Source organism: Brachycentrus maculatus, unplaced genomic scaffold (assembly GCF_059751285.1).
Source record: "Brachycentrus maculatus isolate JH-2025_06_01 unplaced genomic scaffold, ASM5975128v1 h1tg000253l, whole genome shotgun sequence".
NCBI lineage: Eukaryota > Metazoa > Arthropoda > Insecta > Trichoptera > Brachycentridae > Brachycentrus > Brachycentrus maculatus.
In genome coordinates this window covers 636,053-662,663 of record NW_028281004.1, presented here as the reverse complement: position 1 = coordinate 662,663, position 26,611 = coordinate 636,053, and the positions used below count along the sequence as shown (strand labels likewise).

The window sequence follows — 26,611 nt, the reverse complement described above, 5'->3', positions numbered from 1 at the left end:
GGAGAGTGGCAACACTCGCGCTAAACTATCGCTATCGGCAGACCGCCTGCGAGGGTCCCATCGGCCCTTAACCTTTTCCTCCCGGTGTAATGAGTAGTCCGCTTCTTTATCAAGACTGATTAATACTAAAATACTATATTCTAAACAAAATTCAAAATATTTTGACGGCTAGGTAAAGGAGCTTGGGTAGATACCAAGTGGCTTAATTTTTTTGTGTTAAGTAGATAGTGTTTTAGTATTAATCAGTCTAGGTAAAGAAGCGATTAGCTTCGAAACTGATAGACATTATATTAAGTTAAAATAAAATATTTTTAGTGATTTTAAAACAGTTACATTTTATTTTATTTATTGTTTCGGCATTTACTTTGTGGTAAGACATGTTAAAATAATAAAGGAAACACTTGTTTTTATACCACTTGAGTTTGTTAATGACTACTAGCTTCGGAAGCTAAACTTCCATCGTCAAGTCTGAATAATAACTAAAATATAAAATAAAATTAAAAAAAAACTGTTCTATAAAGAAGGAGCGGAATAAGTAAGGGGGAGGGGGTTTGTCAGGAGAGCGGAGTTACATTTGAATTATTTTATTTTATTTTATTTTATTTGTTCGGGAACTGTACAGCTTTACATATAAAAAATATAATAAACAATAGTTACATTAACAATAATAAACATTACATTAACAAAAATAGTTACGTTTAAAAAAAGCCAATTAAACAATTCCACATTTATGTTACAATAACTATCAAAAAACATTCGGAGACTAAAAAAAAGGGTATAATATTAAAGTTAAAATTATAAAATGAAGAATCACAAAGTTAGTGCTTCAAATATAAATTATATTATATTTTATAATGATATTCTCATTTTAAAAGTCAAGTTGTAGTTAATACATATTACCGGGAGGGGAAGGTTGATAGTGCTTCCTCCCCTCTCCGTCCGCTAAGTAGGACGTATTAAGCCTGGCTAGTTGTGTGCCGCACCCGATAGCGATATCTGACAGCCCCGGGCATGTTTTGACAGCCGGAATGGCGGGAAATATTACACTCTAAGCCGTCAAATCAAACAACCGCGCGATCGATCTCGGCGACTCTGGACTCGAGGTTTTCCATGCACACAGGCAGATGTTCCCATGAATGGGCCACAGCCAACTATATTACTGAATGTACATTTAATCATAATTCGTCCACTCCTTTCAAGAACGTCATAGGCTTTAAGATTTTTCCAGAGAAATTTAATTTAGGTATTCCTCGGGGTATAGTCTTAGGGCCTTTACTATTCTTTTTAAATAATGATGAATAGAAAAGGTGTCGTTGACATAAATCGCTCACTCTTTTCAACAACGTCATATATAAAAAATGACTATTTTCAGTTGTGCATGTTTTCGGAATGCCCAGAAAATGTACTCTATCCCAGCAGAAGAGGCATATTTTTAACTTAATATTTACCCGCTACGGGGCAGAATATGTTGTTTCTGCATTTTGAAGAAAAGGTATTGTTTAATTATTTTTTTCAAATATACTAAATATTTTTCAAATGGAGAAAAAACAATCAGGTTTTACCTAAAAAGGTATGTTGCACGGTAAAAAGTTCAATAAGTGGCTTGATATTTATTTTTAATACATTGTATTATATTTTTAAAATTTAAAAACGTACTCTTTGTGTTTTTGTTAATAAAATACAACTTAGTAGACTCAAAACATCTATGTTTGATTTAAAAATTAATACGTAAATTTAACGTGTTTTATTTTAAAAAACATATTGGAACACTGGAAAACTTAACACTCCGTCATATAACTCTTTCTTGATTTCTTCAAAGTACAAATTCATTAATATAAAGTATTGTATTTTTTGTTTATTTCTTTTTTTTATTTCTAGTTATTTATATTTTCTTTATGTAAGCATTATTTACCTTCATTATTTTGTAAACTGTATAAAAAAATAATAATAACTGCGATTGGGCCAAGTTACGAAATAGTGCTCGGTACATTGCCTTACCCAAGGAGTAATATTGATGTTCTGTCGATTGCGTATATAAGGCGTCCATCATACAATAGTGTGCATACGTTGACTTTCCCTTTCAGGACATAGATATATCGTATTTTCGTGGTATTTCGTCCGCCATAGTCTCTCGATTAACATTTTACCAACTAATCTTAAAAAAATAGATTACCGTACATCAATCTCATGAACGTGCAACCATTAAAGCTTCATCGTTTTAATTATTAAAGTTTTCCAAAATAAAGATGATCAAGATGACCGGGTCAAAAATCTTAGACGAATAATATCCCTTGAGATATGATAAATTCACATTGTTATAGTATTTTTTCTCTTTAGTATAATATATGTCGCTCACTCCTTTCAAGAACGTCATATATCAAAAAACTTGATTTTTCGGGAGAACGTTTTTAAAGTTAAAAAATATAATACAATGTATTAAAAATAAATATCAAGCCACTTATTGAACTTTTTACTGTGCAACAGATCTTTTTAGTTAAAACCTGAAGGTTTTTTCTCCATTAGAAAAATATTTAGTATAATTAAAAAAAAAACAATACATTTCCTTCTCACCTGAGGTGACTCACCAAAAATTTGGTAATTTAGAAACTGCCGGGAGAAAATCCACTATATAACAAATAGATTAAAACATTTTATTTTTATAACGTTGGAAATTCCGTCCGAATCATCGGGCACGTTCGAAAAAGCACTACAATATTCCGGGTATGTTCGTGAATGCGAGTAGCGTTGTGTTTTGACAGATAACAGCACTGGTGACGGGAGACGGATCAACTTGTCCGTTCCTGTTCACTATCAACGTTTTTACAGGCGTGTGAAGGTCGCTTTATATGGTGGAGGAAAACATCGCTTTCTGGAGTGGAATTACGCGCATAAAAGATATTTTTGGATCTATTCTCTAACCACATATAGAATTTTACCAATGGATTTTTATCACGATGTTGGTTTGTTAGCTAATAAATTAATATAAAAAATCACAAGACTATCGGTAACATTCTTATTGAAATCTGTAGAGAACTAAGGGAGATATGAAGGTTTAAACTTTATATATTTTTTTTATTTCGGCAGTCACTTTGTGGTAAAATCTATCCGTTTTTAATTAATGTTTTATATATATATATATAGTAAATACCATTATTTGTGGTTTTTACACAAATAGTGGTATTACACTAAGTGAAACATTAATTAAAAATGTTTACATCTTTTAACAAAACTAAAAACGGACACCGCTATACGTCATCAAATTTTAAGTCATCGGGTGTGTTATCGGGTGTATCCTTTTATGTATCTGCTTTATAGAGCTGTAATGGTAGTGTGGATTCGTTTCCGTGACGTCATTCGTTACCAACTTACGAAAACAACGTTTTAACGAAGGCGAATGAATATTGCAAAAGAAAACAATGAATGAAAATATTGATTATATCGGCTGTTATAAACACAAAACGAGTCTTACACAATCCTTAATAGGTTGAGTATGTTAAATTAGATATTCCTCCCGAGTGATCATACCCTATTCATATATGTTACTGAAATTCCCCGATTAGTCCGGACACATCTCAAATTATACGTATTTCACCATTTAAATACAATTCTTAGCACACTATTAAGCATTAACATATTCATATTATTTTTTTGACATCTTATCAAAGATGAAGAAGAATATGGAAATCCTGTAATTGGAGATAATCCAGATTTTGTGAACAAGTATTTGGACACACTCAAAATGTTGTAAATGAAAATATTGATTATATCGGCTGTTATAAACACAAAACGAGTCTTACACAATCCTTAATAGGTTGATTATGTTAAATTAGATATTCCTTCCGAGTGATAATACCCTATTTCATGTAATTGAGTGAAAAATCTAGTCAAAACACTCGCTGGACTGTCTACATGCAGGTGTATGCAGTCTTATATCTAAAAAATATGAAAATGAAAAAAAACGTCAGCCACCCTTCTTCTGAGCCAAGTTTGGCCGAAAGATAAAACGCGCCAAGTTCTAAAAAGCTCACTCTAACGCCTGGGGGAAATCAATCACTGCACCTGTTCTGTGTAGCTTTTACCCGTCACTAGGGGATATTGTGGTAAGATGGCACACGGGGAATCTCGCTAGTGACGTCACTATCAGACTTAACCCCTTACCAAGCTCTGACCTTACCCTTAGGGCGTTTATCCACTACACGGAATTACACGGAATTTCACCGTTTGAGATGTCGCTCACTCCTTTCAAGAACGTCATAAATAAAAAAACTTGATTTTTCAGGAGAACGTTTTTAAAGTTTAAAAACATAATACAATGTATTAAAATAAACATCAAGCCACATATTGAACTTTTTACTGTGCAACAGATCTGTTTAGGTAAAACCTGAAGGTTTTTTCCCCATTTGAAAAATATGAAGTATATTTAAAAAAATAATTTAACACTACCTTTTCTTCAAAATGCAAAAACAACACTTTTTGCCCTGTAGCGGGTAAATATAAAGTTAAAAATATGCCTCTTTTTCTGGGATATAGTACATTTTCTGAGCATTCCGAAAACATGCACAACTAAAAATTGACGATTTTTGATTTATGACGTTCTTGAAAGGAGTGAGCAATGTCAGTTAGCGTTTTAAAACGATGATTGGCTTGTGCTTTGTTCTTTGTTCGGATCGGAGCTCTTGATCGGTGCGTGAATACGTTGCGGGTAAATTCGATCACGCTAAACTGTCGTAGTCGCTTTCATTTTTCAAAACCGGACTGCCGGACGGTAAAAATTCCGGGTAGTGGACAAGCGCCCTTAGCGGACCAATGTCATTCTACTTTTTCAGAAAGGTTTCCTCGTATGAAAATCATTTAATAATGCAATTATTCAACTATCAAAGGGTGATGAATACTTGAATCTTAAGAAAAATCATCTTTGAGATGCTAACAAGAGGGTACCAAACAATTCCAACAGAACTCCAAATATAACAATAACATTCCTTAAGATATAAAAAATTAATACATATCTTTTATTTATTGTTTCGGCATTAATTTTGTGGTAAGACATGTTACAATGATTAAAGAAAACACTTTGTTTTTTACCACTTGAGTTTTATTATAGACTACATGTTTCAGAAGTTAATCTTCCATCATTCAGGTCTGTATAATAACTAAAATATAAAATATAAAATTGTTCTATAAATAAGGAGAGGGGAAAGTAAGGGGAAGGGGTTAGTCAAGGGGTTAGGTCAAATTATGAATTATCTTGAAAATTTAGAAATCCAAAAAAACCTGAATTCTAATAATAATTTATTAAATAATATATTGTTTCAAAATTCTTCACCATTGCTTTCCATTTTTCCTTTGTTTTCAAACTCCGTCCCTTGACTAACCCCTTCCCCTTACTTTCCCCTCTCCTTATTTATAGAACAATTTTATATTTTACATTTTAGTTTTTATACAGACCTGAATGATGGAAGTTTAACTTCTGAAACATGTAGTCTATAATAAAACTCAAGTGGTAAAAAACGAAGTGTTTTCTTTAATCATTAATACATATCTTAAAATTAAAATAAAAAATTAAATGCCTTTTATTCATCGAAAAAAACACAAAATAAAAAAATCAATAAAAATACAATCAAAAATATTATATCACTCATAAGCACAAACAATAAACAATGAGTGTAAGTGCCTCCTATTAAAAAATAAAACATTATTTTATATTTTAAACATGTTTGAGAAATACCAACATACGTAACTTTACCACGCATAGTAATAATAATAATAAAACCCTTATCCTCGCCCCAATGGTGCATAGGGCACTGTGTCATATTAACGCAGTGTTATCTTGATCGTTTACACATTAAGGAAAGGTGTTTAGCCCTCTGCTTCAGGTACCAGTCCATGGTAATAATGAATAAATATTAGAGTGAAAAAATCACTTATATTTATTTTACCCCCCTTGGAAATCGAACCCGGGACCTCCAGGACGGTAGCCGAGCTTGCTGACCATTACACTACGGAGGCGGACAAAATATGTTAAAATAGTAAAATATGTTAAAATTAATATTGATGGAAAAATATGCATATCGTAGTCGTACAGGAGAAAGTGACCAACTAACAAGATATAAAATATTCAGGAGGGCCATTTAAATCACTTTTGTATGGCAAGAAAATAAACGTCAAAGCAGTATGTCATTTTTAACAAGTTAATATATTATACTCCACGTTTCAAATCCCTTTGGGATTTTTTCAGGGCAATATTAAGCTAGTAAGATATCAAATAGTCAATGATCATATTTTTGTAAGCAAATGCACTTGGTCAGTTTCTCCTGTACGACAACGATATGTCGTTAGACGCCATTGAGACTGTAATATTTTTGTAAATTCGACTGAGAATCATATTTGACATTTGTAATGTGCATAGGCATTATTGAAAGTTGATTTTTTTTAAATATTAAGGACCGTGAGATACTTGCCGCGTGCCATATTAGTGTTCTCTGGTTTCAGCGTTTCTCAAACTGTGACTATTAAGTTTTGAATATTGAAAGCATTTAATTTGTGGATCATATTGATATATTATTTCGAGAAATAAAAATACTTTGTGTTCTGATCCACTCTCAAGTGTGAGTGGATCAGAACACAAAGTATTTTTATTTCTCGAAATAATAATAATAATAATAAAACCCTTATCCGCACCCCAATGGTGCATAGGGCACTGCATCATATAAACGCAGTGTTATCTTGATCGTTAACACACAAAGGAAAGGTGATCAGCCCTCCGCTTCAGGTACCAGTCCAGGGTAATATTGAATAAATATTAGAGTGAAAAAATCACTTATATTTATTAGACCCCCCTCTGGGAATCGAACCCGGGACCTCCAGAACGGTAGCCGAGCGCGCTGAGCATTGCACTACGGAGGCGGACTATTTAAAATAATAAAATCCTTCTTTTGCCAACTCCATGCTTCGCTTCCATACATTAGGCTTGGAACCAGGATTCTGTGGGAACAGTTGGTACAGGAAAATGTAAAATAACTATTTTTTTTCACCCTTCTGGGAATCGAACCCGGGACCTCTAGCACGGTAGCTAAATACGCTAACCATTACGCCTCAGAGGTGGATTTAATAATACTGCAATATTAATTGTGTTTTTTATCCTTCACTAAAATTCCGCCTCCGTGGTGTAATGGTAAGCGTATTTAGCTACCGTGCTGGAGGTCCCGGGTTCGATTCCCAGGGGGGAGGTGAAAATAAGTATTGGTGATTCTAGGGTAATATTAAATAAATTTAATATTACCCTGGACTGGTCCCTGAAGTTCAGTAGTGATTACCTTGCCTTCATGTAAGAAACCATAAAGATAACACTGCGTCATAATATGACATATCTGATGCAATGCCCTATGCACTATGGTGCACGCACTATGGGTGCGGATAAGGGTTAGAAGAAGAATAAGAAAATTCAATAAAAAAATATTGTTTTGTTCACTTAACACATTAAACATAAAAAATGACAGCTTCTTAATAACTTACTATCAAACATGACAAGAATGCATTTGAATGTGTTTCTTAATGTTAAAAATCAATCGCTAAGTGGGTAAATACTGACAATCTTATGAAAAAATCTTAAAATACCTTATTATTACAACATTTTGAGTGTGTCCAAATACTTGTTAACAAAATCTGGATTATCTCCAATTAGAGGAGTTATTTTCATATTATTTTTTAACATCTCATCAAAGATGAAGAAGAATATGGAAGTCTGGGCATTTACGTGGCTGACGACCGTCATAGGGTGGTTTAAGTGATCACTTTACACACGTGTAACATTCACCAATTCTACCCATTATTGACAACCACACTACTCAAATTCTTGGAAGTTCTATATATATGAACCAATTTAGGAACCTTGTTCTTGAATCACTAGAACTTCACTAGATACATCTATTGGTGAGATGTAAAGAAGCTTTTTACTAAGCAGAAACTCTTATATTAGTATGTGAGGTCCGAATCCTTGATTATAATCACACACATGAGAAACGCCAGAAAATACCATTTTCATTTTTATTATTTAAGCTTATAATTTGACCAGATCACTTAAACCAGCCTATGACGGTCGTCAGCCCCGTAAATGCCCAGACTTCCATATTCTTCTTCATCTTTGATGAGATGTTAAAAAATAATACCTTATTATTAATTAAAATAATAATAAAAATATATAAATTTATGTTCACAGTTTGAGAAACTCAGTTTTTTCCACCCTTTCATTATGCAAGCAAACATTATTATAGAAATTACGAGCCTTTTTAAAGAAGTGATTTTAAAACTGATTTGAATTGACAATATGATTACTGTGTTCGATGCGATATTATCTTCCGTGTCATGGGTTTTTCATTCGTAGTTATTTTTTCATTCGTAGAAGTGATGGCCCAAAGAGATTGGTCGATAGCTAGGAATCGACATCGCAGGAGGCTAAATCCCTTTTAAAAACAGGCCACAAGGCCTACAACAAGATAAAAAAGATGTGATAGCCGAATCAATATACCATCTTGATAAAAAAAGTTACAGCTTAGTATTTCTTGAATGTTTTTCGCAGATAATTTGTGTCACATTTTATTAACTTTATAAAATTAAACATCTTTATTTTAACCACTCTTTTATTTATTATTCTTCAAACCCTTATCCGCACCCCAATGGTGCATAGGGCACTGCGTCATATAAACGCAGTGTTATCTTGATCGTTAACACATGAAGGAAAGGTGATCAGCCCTCCGCTCCAGGTACCAGTCCAGGGTGATATTGAATAAATATTATACTGAAAAAAATCACTTTTATTTATTTGACCCCCCCCCTGGGAATCGAACCCGGGACCTCCAGAACGGTAGCCGAGCGTGCTGACCATTACACTAAGGAGGTGGACAAACTCCCTTATTATTAGTATAATAAGGGAGTTTGTCCTTATAACTCACTTATTTATTATTAGTACACTTTAACCAACCGGTTTCGACAAGAACCTTGTCACCATCAGGGTTTGTGAAATTCTAAAACATTAAAATACTAAAAAAAAAACATAAAATAAATAAAATAAAACAACTTTGTTTTAACCACATTTTATTGGTACACTTTTTCCAACCGGTTTTGACAAGCACCTCGTCTTCATCGTGTTTTCTTTTCAAAAAAGTCTTATTCCCGGTTTTGTTTCCAGGCGGTAAGGACAGATGTCGCAGCCCGTCTCCCACTCCCGGCGAGGGAAGGTCTCCCGAGGGAGGCTCTCCATCCAGCAACTGCGCTCCCAGAGTCAGCCCTCATCACAATGGCAGCGCCGGTAAGATGACTTTACAATTGAATTTTGGTTCTCCTACAGAAAATCTTCTAAACTCTCACATGAGGTGGTATCGTACAAGATAAAAATAGTGAAGGACATTGCTACCATAAACCAAGCTAGGACACAAAATGCCGAACCCTCTTCTAGTGGAACGGAAGGTCTGTTGACGACAGTCAGCAGTCCGGCTTCTCCTGAGGAGTGCAACGTGGTTTCCTTCCAGCAATGAGCAAATGCTGACAAGTTCCTGATTGGCCCACACTAGATATTAGCTAGAAGAAACGAAAAACGGCTTACTTACCTATTTCAGCCTTCTTGTGTCCAGTATTGAACAAAGGCCTCCCTCTTGGACTTCTACAGCGCTCTGTTAGACGCGACTCTCTTCCAGTGCAGACCCGCCACTTATGTAATGTCGTTGGACCATTTTGTCTCGGGCCTACCCACAAAATTGGTTTATTGATCTGTAAACCTTGTACATAAAATAAGCAAGGTAAATAATATATGCAACTTCAATCTTTAAAAAATCTGAATATCCTTCCATTTCTTTCCTCAGGTTCATCATCTCCTGGTACTTGTGGCGGTGGTTCAGGAGCTGGAGCCGAAGGTCGTCCTCCTCCAGCTCGCCTGAAGAGGTTCCTCTCAACCCTCGTCCAGTTCGCTGCAGACCAGGGATCCGAGCCAGGAGACAGGGTGCGATCTTTGGTCCACAGCCTTGTCGTGAGTATCTTCATCAGCTACCAAGCATAATCATATTATTATAATGTGGGGGAGTCTGGATGGTTCAATTCTCCTCACATGCGCATACCATTGTTTCCTTCGTTTCTTTCCCCACCTAACGACATCATCAATCTCGCATGATCTCCCTTGTCCTGGCGTTCCTTATTATGTCTCGTAGGCTCTTGAAAGATATGCTTCTTAGAGTCAATTCAATTCAATTAAATTTATTTCAATTAATATATACATTACAAACTATAAACAATTTAAATCGTATACATTAAAAATACATTTAAAAAAATGCGTAATCAAATACAGTCTTCATTTCTGTCACTCTAAGCGCTTTTTGTCTGTGCGTAAGATCGATAAATATGGCGTAAAGCTTTCAGTATCTTATATCGTCTTCTTCGGCCCTCTTTACCATCTACTTCAATCTACATTGGACTTATAAAGACAGCCAATCGCAAGACTTTATATTACTTTCATTCATTCATTGAACTTTTGCTATCGACTTTCACAGCTCAACCATAGCGTCGAGGATTTCCAACAAGCGTCTACATCAAATCCAGTAATATAGCTTGAAGCTTTCTTCTTCTTCTTCCTGGCTCCATCCCAACTTATCGTCTTTGTAGACTGCTGGGGTCAGCTCTCCTCGTCCTCAGGTTGTAGGTCTTTCTGTCATGGACGACGTCACCTAGACCATGTCTTCAAACCAACTTCTCTCTTTAAGCTTTCAGTATCTTATACTGTCTTCTTTGACCGTATTTAGCATCAACTTTTACGTTAGGTTTTTAAAGACAACCAATAGCAAGACTTTACATTACTTTCATTATTTTTTTAACTTTTGCTACGCTTTTCAGAGTTCAACCATGAGCGTTGAAGAGTTTCAGCAGGCGCTTCAAGAAGCCACGAACTTTCCTTTGCGCCCGTTCGTGCTTCCATTCCTGAGGGCTTCTCTTCCCCCACTGCAGAGAGAAGTCCAAGCTCTGGCCAGAGTAGCGAAACAGGTATGAATTTGATTTATATATTTATTTATTTATTAATACTTTTAACAATACATGTTTTATTTTCTGATGAACGTCTTACTAGGCAGTACCCATGACGAGACGTTCATTTACATTATAAATAAAATATTATTATAAAATAAAATAAATTATAAAATAAAGTTATGTTAATAAAATTAGTACAGTTTAGCACAGTGAGAAATTGCCAAGTATGCTACAATAACACCATGATAAGCCTTACCTATCTACTACCTTATGTACACAAAACATACTTCTCCTTACAGTAAACAAAACATTTATTTTAAAATTCTTTTAGGCTATTTTTATTCTTCATACATTCAGGCATCTCAGCGTACATTTTCAAACCCTATACATTAAACAATTTTGTGACTTGGTTTTTTTCAACAATGGCAGTCTTATTTTATCCTTATTTCTAGTAATGTGTTTATGAAAAATTTTGTTAAACACTTTTTTATCCTTAAAATATTTGGGTAATTTATTGTTTTAAAATTTATATGTAATAATAAAAATAAAACCCTTATCCGCACCCTAATGGTGCAAAGGGCACTGCGTCATATAAACGCAGTGTTATCTTGATCGTTTACACATGAAGGAAAGGTGATCAGCCCTCCGCTTCAGGTACCAGTCCAGGGTAATATTGAATAAATATGACAGTGAAAAAATCACTAATATTTATTTTACCCCCCTTGGGAATCGAACCCGGGGCCTCCAGAACGGTAGCTGAGCGTGCTACACACTTACACTACGGAGGCGAATCAGCATATTTAATTTTAGTCTCTTTTTTATAGATAACCAGTTGAGTTCTTCTCTCATTTTGTCTATATTATTATATCAATTTTCCTTGAGCACCATTCTCATTGCTTTATTTTATATAATTTCGAATTTATTTAAATTTCTTTCATTTGCCAAAAATAATATTGTTGAGCAGTAATCTTTATCGCTCACTCCTTTCAAGAACGTCATAAATCAAAAAACTTGATTTTTCAGGAGATCGTTTTTAAAGTTTAAGAATATAATGAATGATATTAAAAATAAATATCAAGCCACTTATTGAACTTTTTAATGTGCAACAGATCTTTTTAGGTAAAACCTGAAGGTTATTTATTCATTTGAAAAATATTTAGTATATTTAAAAAATTAATTAAACAATACCTTTTCTTAAAAATGCAAAAACAACACTTTCTGCCTTGCAGCGGGTAAATATTAAGTTAAAAATATGCCATTTTTGCTGGGATATAGTACATTTTCTGGGCATTCCGAAAACACGCACAACCGAAAATTGACGATTTTTGATTTATGACGTTCTTGAAAGGAGTGAGCGATATGTGGAATAATGATTGATTTACAGATGAGTTCTGCAGTATTTTTATCTAACTTATTACTTAATTTACTAAGAAGAAAAAAAATTATAAACATGTTAACATAAAAATTTGCATTCAAGATTAATTTTGAATCCAATATTACACCCAAATATTTAATTTTATTAACTTTCTCTATAGTTTCATCATCTATATCAGTGCTCCGCAACCGGTGTGCCGTGGCACAATGGTGTGCCGTGAGCAGGATTCAGGTGTGCCGCGGGTGTGTGTTAACACACAATGACAAATTATTTTTCATAACATTGTCTTTTATTTCCAAATTATAATATAATTGTAAATACATAATTTTTCAACGTATTTTATGTATTAATTGTTAAATCAAACACAGATTTTTAAGTCCACTAACTTGTATTTTATTGTGAAAAAACACATAAAAATGAATATTATGAAAATTGTTTCGCTTAGTTATGGCATTTTCAATCAAATGCGAGGCGAAACAATTGTCACAACATAAATTTTTATGTGTTTTTCAACAATAAGAAAAAGTTGACTAAAAAAAATCGGTGTTTGATTTAACAATCAATGCATAAATTAAAATAGAGTGCTACAAATCAAAAGCCAAATCAATAAATAAATTTTCGATGGTCTATATATTTAAACTTTAGGTGTGCCGCGGAATTCTAGGAAGAATTTTGGTATGTCGCAGGTGAGAAAAGGTTGCGGAGCACTGATCTATATATACATTCATCCTTGGGTTTGGCTTACTTCTTCCTGATTCCATACATATTAATTTTAACATACGCACTCAAATTTTTAAGTTATTTATTACCAAAGACCCACCAAGCTACCTTATGTATCATGTCTGAGCTTTTTTAAAATACATTTTTTCCCACATATGTTAACATACGCACTCAAAATTTTAAGATATTTATTTATTTATTACCAAAGACCCACCAAGCTACCTTATGTATATTGTCTGAGTTATTTTAAAATACATTTTTTTCCACATATTTTAACATACGCACTCAAAATTTTAAGTTATTTATTTATTTATTACCAAAGACCCACCAAGCTACCTTATGTATATTGTCTGAGTTATTTTAAAATACATTTTTTCTACATATTTTAACATACGTACCCAAATTTTTAAGTTATTTATTACCAAAGACCCACCAAGCTACCTTATGTATCTTGTCTGAGTTATTTTAAAATACATTTTTTCCACATATTTTAACATACGCACTCAAATTTTTAAGTTATTTATTTATTTATTACCAAAGACCCACCAAGCTACCTTATGTATATTGTCTGAGTTATTTTAAAATACATTTTTTCCACATATTTTAACATACGCACTCAAATTTTAAGTTATTTATTTATTTATTACCAAAGACCCACCAAGCTACCTTATGTATATTGTCTGAGTTATTTTAAAATACATTTTTTCTACATATTTTAACATACGTACCCAAAATTTTAAGTTATTTATTACCAAAGACCCACCAAGCTACCTTATGTATCTTGTCTGAGCTTTTTTAAAATACATTTTTTCCCACATATGTTAACACACGCACTCAAAATTTTAAGTTATTTATTACCAAAGACCCACCAAGCTACCTTATGTATATTGTCTGAGTTATTTTAAAATACATTTTTTCCACATATTTTAACATACGCACTCAAATTTTAAGTTATTTATTTATTTATTACCAAAGACCCACCAAGCTACCTTATGTATATTGTCTGAGTTATTTTAAAATACATTTTTTCTACATATTTTAACATACGTACCCAAAATTTTAAGTTATTTATTACCAAAGACCCACCAAGCTACCTTATGTATCTTGTCTGAGCTTTTTTAAAATACATTTTTTCCCACATATGTTAACACACGCACTCAAAATTTTAAGTTATTTATTACCAAAGACCCACCAAGCTACCTTATGTATATTGTCTGAGTTATTTTAAAATACATTTTTTTCCACATATTTTAACACACGCACTCAAAATTTTAAGTTATTTATTACCAAAGACCTACCAAGCTACCTTATGTATCTTGTCCGAGTTATTTTAAAATACATTTTTTCCACATATTTTAACATACGCACTGAAAATGCAAAGAAAGTTCAAAGCATCCCAAAGATTGGGAATTTGAACAAGGATCATAATTTAGCCGTCAAGACGACGCGGCAATATCTCGCATCTCACCTCACGATTTGTCAGTTGTTAACCCTTAGCCCTCCTGCGGGCTGTCACCTACATTACTGGATTACACATTTTGTTTGCACGGCCGCAGACAGGCGGCGCGTGGCGAGGGGTTGGAGCGCGACTCCCCCCCAACCCCCACGTGATCCTGTGCGGATGGGCGTATATTACACCCCACGTCGGCCTGCATAGAAAAACACACATACCGTGTATTATATCATGTAATTCAGTATGGTATAATCGCGACAAATGACGGGAGATATAGTGAAACGTAATTTGGAAGGATTTTTTTTATATTAGAAATTTCATGGTTTTTTAAAGAGATAAATGTATTATTATTCGATGAAGGTATGTATTGTAAGATGAATGTATTGTAAGGTGAATGTATTGTAAGGTGAATGTATTGTAAGATGAATGTATTGTAAGATGAATGTATAGTAAGGTGAATGTAATGTAAGATGAATTTTTGTAAGATGAGTGTATTGTAAGGTGAATGCAATGTAAAATGAATGTATTGTAAGATGAATGTATTGTAAAGTGAATGTATTGTAAGATGAATGTATTGGAAGGTGAATGTATCGTCAGATTAATGTACTGCAAGATTAATGTATTGTAAAATGAATGTATTGTAAAATGTATTGTCACAATGTAAATTTTTATGTGCTTTTTTATAAAATACAACTTAGTAGACTCAAAAAAATGTGTCTAACTTAAAAATTAATACTTAAATTAAAATGGAGTTCTACAAATTAAACGCCAAATCAATATATTTGATAAACTTTTATAATGCTAGAATCTGTCGGAATCAAGGGTAAGGCTTTCAGATTTTTCCAGAGAAATTTAATTTCGGTATTCCTCGGGGTATAGTCTTAGGACCTTAACTATTCATTTTAAATAATGATGAATAGGAAAGGTGTCGTTGACATAATACGCTTACTCCTTTCAACAACGTCATATATAAAAAAAAAATCGACAATTTTCAATTGTGCATGTTTTAGAAATGCCCAGAAAATGTACTATATCCCAGCAAAAGCGGCATATTTTAAACTTAATATTTACCCGCTACAGGGCAGAGAGTGTTGTTTTTACATTTTGAAGAAAAGGTGTTGTTTAATTATTTTTTTAAATATACTAAATATTTTTCAAATGGAGAAAAAACATTCAGGTTTTACCTAAAAAGATCTGTTGCACAGTAAAAAGTTCAGTAAGTGGCTGGATGTTTATTTTTAATACAATTTATTATATTCTTAAACTTTAACAACGCTCTCCTGAAAAATCAAGTTTTTTTTATAAATGACGTTGTTGAAAGGAGTAAGCTATATGGCAAAACTCTCCTAACTTCGTATTATCTCCTAAGAATTTTAGGGTAAGATTTTTGGAGTAAATTGTATTATATGAGATTTCCACTTGTTTATGTTGTATCGTTGGTTTAGAAGCTTTGAACTACTTTTTTTTTAAATTTAGACATGATTATATTCGAAATGTCAAAGACATCTTTCGAATAAATTCAAACCCTTATCCGCACCCCAATGGTGCATAGGGTACTGCATTATACAAACACATTGTTATCTTGATCGTTAACACACGAAGGAAAGGTGATCAGCCCTCCGCTTCAGGTACCAGTCCAGGGTAATATTGAATAAATATTAGAGTGAAAAAATCACTAATGTTTATTTTATCCCCCCTGGGAATCGAACCCGGGACCTCCAGAGCATGCTGACCATTACACTACGGATGCGGACAAATAAATTATTTCGAATAAATAAATAAATAAATACATAAATGCTCTAAGGGTGGTAAAAAGTGGGAAGTGCCATGAACGAAAGGGCGTCTTGATACGACAACCTTGGGGTTTTTTCTCCCAAACATCCAATCCTCTCCACGTCTCGTCTGCTGGCCGCGTACGGCGGTGTGGAGACGGGCGCTGTGCTGACCACAGCTGGCCGTGTCGGGTCCAGAGGGTCGGGCGGGGTCGGGGCGGGGAGAGCGGGGGAAGGAATTAGTGGAAGAGTGTCGCCAGAAGGCGCGCGCGGCGCCAGATCGCAGGGCGGACACATCGGAAACAGGGTTGCCAGGTTGCCATTACGTCATAAATAAAAAAACTTGATTTTTCGGGAGAACGTTTTTGAAGTTTAAAAATTTAATACAATGTATTAAAAATAAATATCAAGCCACTTATTCAACTTTTTACTGTGCAACAGATCTTTTTAGGTAAAACCTTAAGGTTTTTTCTCCATTTGAAAAATATTTGGTATATTTAAAAAATAATTAAACAATATCTTTTCTTCAAAATGCAAAAACAACACTTTCTGCCCTGTAGCGGGTGAATATTAAGTTAAAAATATGCCGCTTTTGCTGGGATATAGAACATTTTCTGGGCATTCCGAAAACGTGCACAACTGAATATTTACGATTTTTTATTTATGACGTTCTTGAAAGGAGTGAGCGATATAATATGTGTATAAATCATATTTTTCTACTTTATTACATTTTTTTACATCTCAACATAGATGTATAAGAATATGGAAGTCTGGTCATTTACAGGGCTTACGACCGACATAGGCTTGTTTAAATAATCACTTGACGCGTGTAACATTCACCAATTCTACCCATGATTGATAACCACATTCTTGATTTTTTTTTTGAATAGCCTAACGTCCAAGTGACTCTGAAATCTAGCTACGGCTTATGCCACACCGCTTATCATGACCATACTCAGGCTTCTTTTTAATTGTCATAGCCTATGCCTACTCATGAGTGGATTTACTCTTTGTGTTTAAGGTTACTATAATTTCTTGTAATTCATGAATGAAAATTCTAGACAAAAACACTCGCTCTCAAATTGTTGAAAGTTCCATATAAGTATATGATCCAATTTCGAAACATTGTACTTGAATCACTAGAGTCATCTATTGGTGAGACGAAAAGAAGCTTTTTATTGAGCAGAAACTCTTTTATTAGTATGTGAGATCCGAATCACACTCAAAAATTAATAATTTCAATTTTAATTTCATTTTCAATTTATTCAACAACAAAAAATTAATATATACATAACAAACAATATTCAAGGCGTATATATTAAAAGTAAGCAAGAAGACTTAAAGGTGTAGAAGAATCCCGTTTCGGAAAACTCCTTCGGACACATGGAACAGATCAATATCCAATGTGATATTGTTCAACATAGCGGTAGCTCTTCCTACAGGCATAGCCATCGGCAGGTTGGTCCTGTGTATAGGAATGTGAAACAATCTATGCCGACGCTGTCTTGGGTAACTATCGGGAACATACAGACCAATGTTCCGGATAATTTCAGGATTATCGATCATACCGCGCAACAATCGATAAAAACGCGTAATCATTCAAGCGTAACACATTCCTTCTAGTCTCTAAACTATTGTAACCATACCCTGGAGAAACTCGGAAACTCGGAGAAATAATTTTTTGAACAGATATTTCCAAATATTATTTTTCAATCAGCATCCTTGTGGCAACCCTGTCCCCACCCCGCGGTTTGGGTAACAGCTGTTGAGCCGGGGGCGACACAAATAATTTTAATCTGACTCCCTCCCCAACCTCCTCCCCTCCTCCCCTCCCTCCGGCGCCCGTGGGAATTACAGGACCGGATCGGGGTGAAAAGTATTGACGTTTTCAATTTAACTGGATATTGGCGCGTAATTATGCCCGAGACACATTTACCGCTCTAGGCTCGGTCTAAACTTATCCGAATAATTATTTTCTATTCGGGAATTTCGTTAGTAAGGACTCGCTTCGAGTTCGCGTTGTGAAGCGACGCGCACAGTGAATAATGTCGGATCTGCGCGATGGCTTCTTTACAGATGAAAGGGTTTGTTTTTTAGTATTTATTAAGATCTTTACAGCGTTTTGAGTGTGTCCAAATGCTTGTTCACAAATCCGGATTATCTCCAATTATAGGAGTTATTTTTCATGTTGTTTTTTGACATCTCAACATAGATGAAGAAGAATATGGAAGTCCGTAAATGCCCAGACTTCCATCTATCTTCTTCTTCATCTATGTATGGATGTAAAAAATAAATTTCTTATATATTATTTTCCAAACTCTTATCTGCATCCAATGGTGCATAGGGCACTGCATCATATAAACGCAGTGTCATCTTGATAGTTAACACATGAAAGAAAGGTGATCAGCCCTCCACTTCAGGTACAAGTCCAGGGTTATATTAAATAAATAGTAAAGTGAAAAATCGCCTATATTTATTTAACTCCCCTCCTGGGAATCGAACCCGGGACCTCCAGTACGTGGTGTAATTTTTAAAATAGACATTTTTTATATTCTTGAAGTTAGGTGTATTTTTATACCATTTCACAGTCGCCAAAATAACTTCTTTTATATATTTGTTAAATGTTAAATTAAACACTGATTTTTTTAGTCTACTAAGCTGTATTTTATTGTTAATTAACATTTAATACATAAATTAAAATAGAGTTCTACAAATTAAACGCCAAATCATTAAATAAATTTCTCATATCGCCCACTCCTTTCAAGAACGTCATAAATCAAAAAACTTGATTTTTCAGGAGAACGTTTTTAAAGTTTCAAAATATAATACAATGTATTAAAAATAAATATCAAGCCACTTATTGAACTTTTTACTATGCAACAGATCTTTTTAGGTAAAACCTAAAGGATTTTTCTCCATTTGAAAAATATTCAGTATGTTCAAAAAAATAATTAAACAATACATTTTCTTCAAAATGCAAAAACAACACTTTCTGCCCTGTGGCGGGTAAATATTAAGTTAAAAATATGCTTTTTTGCTGGGATATAGTACATTTTCTGGGCATTCCGAAAACATGCACAACTGAAAATTGACGATTTTTGATTTATGACGTTCTTGAAAGGAGTGAGCGATATGTGACGCCTACTTTCAAAATTCGCCAGATCCATGTGAGTCGATTTTACAAAAAATGCAAAATTCTCCGGATAACATTTATGTTTCAAAGATTTGTCTATCTTAAGATAAAATATTATGAAATAGAGAATTATTAAAATTATTTAAAAAAAAACACGAGACACAAAGAAATAATGACATCATCTTCATTTTTGACCTATCCCCGCTCTCTGATTGGCCGATATGGGTCAGAAGGCAAGTTCCATGAATATAGTGGAATTTGAAATACAATGCTGTTTTTAATTATTTTTTAGCAGGGTTTTCAAGTATGTAAATATTTTAAACAATAAAACCCACAATTGGCATTCCGATACAGTATTTATTTTGAAAATCCTTTTAAATTGGATCTGGCGGATTTTGAAACTAGGCGACACATATGTTTAAACATTTCGCTCACTCCTTTCAAGAACGTCAAAATTAAAAAAAAAAGATTTTTCAGGAGAACGTTTTTAAAGTTTAAAAATATAACACAATGTATTAAAAATAAATATCAAGCCACTTATTGAACTTTTTACTGTGCAACAGATCTTTTTAGGTAAAATCTGAAGGTTTTTTCTCCATTTGAAAAATATTTAGTATATTTTAAAAAAATAATTAAACAATACGTTTTCTTCAAAATGCAAAAACAACATTTTCTGCCCTGTAGCGGGTAAATATTAAGTTAAAAATATGCCTCTTTTGCTGGGATATAGAACATTTTCTGGGCATTCCGAAAACATGCACAACTCAAAATTGACGATTTTTGATTTATGACGTTCTTGAAAGGAGTGAGCGATTTATCCCACAAATTGTCCTTTTTTATTTTTTTTTTATTTGTATATATTCATTTAAATCACAATTTATACATATTTAGAATTTTTTTTTTGCAGAGACTCACCAAGCCACCTTGTGTGTCTTGTCGGTGGAGTTCTTTTTTAATACATTTTTTATTGTTTTCAACGATTTTAACCTAATATAGACATAAAAAAGAAAAAAATCTAGAATATAAACATTTTACAATTTTCATAAAATTAACTCTTGATCATTTACCCATTCCTTTATTTTGCCTTTGTTCCATATTTTATTTTGACCTCTAACATCCGTCGGCAATAAATTAAAAATGTTCGGAACGATATATTGCAGTGTTCGACTCCCATATTTATTATTAATTCTTGGATTTAATTCCTCATTCGTTTTTTTTCGCGAAACTGTGAAACGTAACAAAATTCGCTAATAATATTTTTCGCGTATCGGAATTCTAATTCGTTAATACCCACCCATTCCCGTACAGCGCAGGTGGCGACTCCACTTACCCCATGCCACCCCGTTCACAGAAAACCAACGACCAGCATGCTACCAGCTCGGTACTAAGCAAGGAGGGGGTAACTGACGTTTTTTGGTATTGGCATGATAGCTTCGGATTTTGCAAAATTTTGCCAGGGGAGTGGTAAAGATTCGCCACACCTAATAGAGATTTCTTGTAAAAGTGTAATACATAAATTAATTTAATATTTACAACACTCAAAATGTTGTAAATAAATTATCCGGTCAAATTATAAGCTAAATAATAAAAATGAAAATGGCGTTTCTCATGTGTGTGATTATAATCCAGAATTCGGACCTCACATACTAATAAAAGAGTTTCTGCTCAGTAAAAAGCTTCTTTTTATCTCACCAATAGATGTCTCTCGTGAAGTTCTAGTGATTCAAGAACAATGTTTCAAAAATTGATTTATATATATATATATATATATATATATATATATATATATATATATATATATATATATATATATATATATATATATATATATATATATATATATATATATATATATATATATATATATATATATATATATATATATATATATATATATATATATATATATATATATATATATATATATATATATATATATATATATATATATATATATATATATATATATATATATATATATATATATATATATATATATATATATATATATGTATATATATATATATATATATATGTATATATATAAAACTTCCAAGAATTTGAGTAGTGTGGTTGTCAAAAAATGGGTAGAATCGGTGAATGTTACACGTGTGTAAAGTGATCACTTAAACCAGCCTATGACTGTCGTTAGACCCGTAAATGCCCAGACTTCCATATTCTTCTTCATCTTTGATGAGATGTCAAAAAATATTATAATTTGATATTCTTCAGAACTCCAATGCACCTTAATATCTTGCTGAAAACATATCGCTCGCTCCTTTCAAGAACGTCACAAATCAAAATACTTGATTTTTCAGGAGAACGTTTTAATAGTTAAAAAATATAATACAATGTATTAAAAATAAATATCAAGCCACTTATTGAACTTTTTACTGTGAAACAGATCTTTTCAGAAAAACCTGAAGGTTTTTTCTCCATTTCAAAAATATTTAGTAGATTTAAAAAAATAATTAAACAAAATTTTGAGTGTGTCCAAATACCAAATACAAAATCTGGATTATCTCCAATTACAGGAGTTATTTTCATATTATTTTTGACATCTCATCAAAGATGAAGAAGAATATGGAAGTCTGGGCATTTACGGGGCTGACGACCGTCATAGGCTGGTTTAAGTGATCACTTTACACACGTGTAACATTCACCAATTCTATCCCTGCTATATTCTAAGTCAGAACTATGTATTTAAAGACTGTTTTATCATAAAAAATCGAAGAAACTTCAATAGACACTCGATATAACGAATCTTAGGTGGTTTGAAAATGTCGGAAGCATTGACTGATTGGTATATTTCAGTTCGTTATATTGACTTTAGTCTGTTATATTTCCTTATATCCAACTACCAAAACGTAAAATGTTCAGGAGGGCCATTTAAGTCACTCTTGCTTGGCAAGAAAATAAATATTATACTTCCAAGTTTAAAATCCTTTAGGATTTTTTCAGGACAATATTAAGCTAGTACGATATCAAATAGTTAATGATCACGTTTTTGTTTAAAAAAAAAATGCACTTGGTCACTTTCTCCTGTATGACTACGATATAAGGAAATATAACAAACTAAAGTCAATATAACGAACTGAAATATACCAATCACTCAATGGTACCGACATTTTCAAACCACTTAAGATTCGTTATATCGAGTGTCCACTGTAGTCTCTTCGATTTTTATGATAAAACAGTCTTTAAATACATAGTTCTGACTTAGAATATAGTACATCGTTATATATTTTGTTCGTTCGTTATATTGACGTATTACTTATTAAAAATATCAAAAAACAAGCGAAGAATGAGAAACTGTCCTATATTCTAATGAAGGGTCTTCTTTCCAGCCTCCTCTGCAGTATGTGAGGAACCACGAGACAGTCGCTCTGGAGCCAGGAGTCGCTGAACCAGCCGACATGTTCCTCAGCACTCCTTCCTCGCCAGGAGCGATCAAGAGAAGCGCTGCTGAAGCGTGAGTACTGACAATCCACACTTATTCATTTTTAGCCTGGATTTTAAACCCTGGGTTGTTTTATTTATCATTATTTTTACATTAACTGTATAAATATATCAAACAAAAAAAGTTATAAACATATTAAAAACATTTTTTTTGCACAGACCCACCAAGCCACCTTGTGTCTTGTCGGTGGAGTTCTTTTAACACACGTTTTTGTTATTGTTTTAACCTAATAAACATACGAAAAAAGACAGAAAATATTAAAAATAAAACTATTTTACAATTTTCATAGAATCAACTCTTGATCATTTACCCATTCTTTTATTTTGCCTTTGTTCCATATTATATTTTGACATCTTACCTCCGTCGGCAACAAATAAAAAGTTTATAAGTCAAATAAGAGCATTTGCAAGAATCTGCCAATTGATGCTCTTCGTCAATTGATAAACGCGTTCGTTGTATCGAGTGATTTGTTATATTGAAGTTCGTAATATTGAGATTTAGTTAGAAAAGATCGAATTTCGACTGCGTTCAGTCAACTTTCATCCTTCTTTTGCTTACTCTGTTGTCTACAACTTCTCTTTTATTTCCCACACGTCATAAAACGAATGTTTTATGACGTTTGGGAAATTATTCGAATTACTGAATTATTAGTCGATTCGAATTCATGATATCTTTGGCATAGTGATTATATTTATTAATACAGATACTAGTTTTATTTTGTTTTTATAATTTATTTTCACGTACATTAATTGGTCATTTAAACGAAATGTAAATTTTGATCCGAACACAAAACTTTATAAAGAAATACGAACTACTTGTATATTTTTAGTAAATAATAAAGGATTTTTTTGTATGTTTACAAAATTTCATTAAAAAAAATAAAATAATATATTTTCTATGTATACTTATTTTGATAGAAGCAGCAACTCTTGAACGTATAAAATTTTCAAACACCCTCTGTGTAAATACTACTTAAATTTTAAGTGAACGGTGAATGATAAGTAGAGATTTTTATTACCATACCACAAAGTTAACAATGCTTTTAATATACAAATTATAAAACTATACTTTAAACTTTAAACTATACTTTAAAACTATGGAAAAACTATGTCCGCCTCCGTAGGTCAGCATGCTCGCCTACCGTTCTGAAGGTCCCGGGCTCGATTCCCAGGGGGGTTTAATAAATATAAGTGATTTTTTCACTCTAATATTTATTCAATATTACACTGGACTGGTACCTGAAGTGGAGGGCTGATCACCTTTCCTTCGTGTGTAATCGATCGAGATAACACTGCGTTTATATGATGCAGTGCCCTATGCACCATTGGGTGCATAGGGCACTGCTAACACGTATACTTTTTTAGAGAGGTAGAAACGTTATATTTTAAATGTTTTGTATATTTACCAACTTTTTTGTATTATTTCAATACGTATTTTGTAAAAAAATATAAATACAACAAAAAAAACATTCCAAACTTATAATACCTAGACTCACCCCAGACACTACTTATAAAGACCGAAACAATTACAAAAAAATGCTTAAATGAGTTCTATGTACAGTAAAAAAAGAAACTTTTTTTTTTTTAAATAAATATTAAAAAATAAAAAATAAAATATTTTCTTAATTTCGATGCGAAGGTTGCCATTAAAGGCTAAATCGACAAAACGACACGAACAGACATGTACTCACTTTGAAATTTCACCGCAACAAGGAGATTATAATATATCGCTCACTCCTTTCAAGAACGTCATAAATCAAAAATCGACAATTTACAGTTATGCACGTTTTCGAAGTGCCCAAAAAATGTACTATATCCCAGCAAAAGAGGCATATTTTTTACTTAATATTTACCCGCTACAGGGCAGAAAGCGTTGTGTTTTGCATTTTGAAGAAAATGTATTGTTTAATTATTTTTTTAAACGTACTAAATATTTTTCAAGTGGAGAAAAAACCTTCAGGTTTTTCCTAAAAAGATCTGTTGCACAGTAAAAAGTCAAGTAGTGGCTTGATATTTATTTTTGATACATTTTATTATATTTTTAAACATAAAAAACGTTCTCCTGAAAAATCAAGTTTTTCGATTTATGACGTTCTTGAAAGGAGTGAGCGATATGTACAAATACGTGTAGGCGGGTATATATGGGTAGCTGCCTGCCCACGTAGCCTACATTATCGCGAGGCAAACGGATCTGTCGAGGTAAATGTTTGAACACACTACGCGATTTTCCCGCGCTTAGGTTTTCGGATTTAAGAATATTTTGCCGTTGACAGCTTAATTAATGGCGCGCGTGTATTTGACAGGTTAATTACACAAAAACTATGTTTCGCGCCATGTTGTACATCTGACGCGGTCGGGCGGGAACGTGATTTCAAAGTTTTGAATTTAGAAGAGGTGTTCGACGTCTGTTTTTTTTTCCTTCCATTTTTGATTTTGTTCGGAAAGCGGGGCTATTTGATATTTTTCGACGATTCTCCTTTATTTAATTTTTTAATTTAGTAGAATCAGTAGTTGAACGTTTTAAAAAAAAACAGTAAAATGTAGATTTTTTCATTCTATTTTTGAATTTAGAAGAGTTGTTCGACGTTTATTTTTATCCTTTCATTTTTGGTTTTGTTCGGAAAACGGGGCTATTTGATATTTTCCGAAGTTTCTTTTTTATATTAGGTAAAAATTTTAAAAGCCGTGTTGGACGTTAATTTTTTAAATTATGATAATTATTTTCAACGTTAAAAAAAAAAATTGATTAGGTGTCAAACGTTTTTTTATACGTTTCTATTTTAGATGTTGTTCGGAAAACAGGACTTATTGATATTTTCCGAAAAATTTGAAAGAGGCGTTGGAATTTTTTTTATATTTAATTAATTTAATTTACTTTGTTTTTTAATTTAGATGAGGTATCGAACTTTACTTTTCTCTTTAAATTTTTGATATTGTTAGGAAACTAGGCTTTTTGATATTATCCAAAGATGGTTTTTAATAAGAAGTGTTGAACGTTTATTATTATTTTTAAATATAATAAAGATTCTTTTCATTCTATTTTTCAATTTACATTGAGTATTCGACTTTTTTTTTCCTTCCATTTTTAATATTGCTCGGAAAACGAGGCTTTCTTATATTTTCCGAAGATTCTTATTTTATTTTATTTTAGTTTCTATAATACATATAATTAATATATTTTTTATATTTTTTACTATAGAAGATGTGTTAGATGTTTATTTATAAAATTTTATAAATAAATGTGGTTACTGACCAAATAAAATAAATATATATATAAAACTCAATATTTCTTATTTTATTATAACAATTTTCTTTTCATATAATTTTATAAATAAGTTTTTTTAAAACCAGCGTGGACACATTATTGTAATTTAAAATTATGTATAAAAAAAATTAAACAATTGTGAAAAGAAAAGAGTAGTTGAAAGGTAAAAAGAAAAAAAACATTTTTATTTGGAAATATATTAAATATGCTATTCGAAAAGAATCATATAGAAAAATATATCCCTAAAAAAAAATTATATATGCACGGAGACACGTTTGGCTCCTCGCGCATCCAGTCGCTTACTGAATTGTTCATGTGTTTGCGAATACCTCATTAAATTAACGTTAATAACTCATCTTTCCGTAATCTGTATTTTAAAATTGTATATGTGATGATAATAAATAAATAAAATCTATCCCAGTCCCAGGAT

General features: G+C 32.5%; 1 protein-coding gene across 1 annotated transcript in view; it reads left to right on the top strand.

The window, feature by feature from the left end:
• The window catches only part of nvy (CBFA2/RUNX1 partner transcriptional co-repressor nervy), a 157,738-nt gene that overhangs the window by 81,844 nt on the left and 49,283 nt on the right, over positions 1-26,611 (top strand). Inside the window, exons 3-6 of the mRNA XM_088265633.1 lie at positions 9,185-9,304; positions 9,855-10,018; positions 10,876-11,022; positions 22,805-22,929. Coding sequence (XP_088121759.1) covers positions 9,185-9,304; positions 9,855-10,018; positions 10,876-11,022; positions 22,805-22,929 — 556 coding nt within the window. The remainder of the gene's footprint in view (positions 1-9,184; positions 9,305-9,854; positions 10,019-10,875; positions 11,023-22,804; positions 22,930-26,611) is intronic.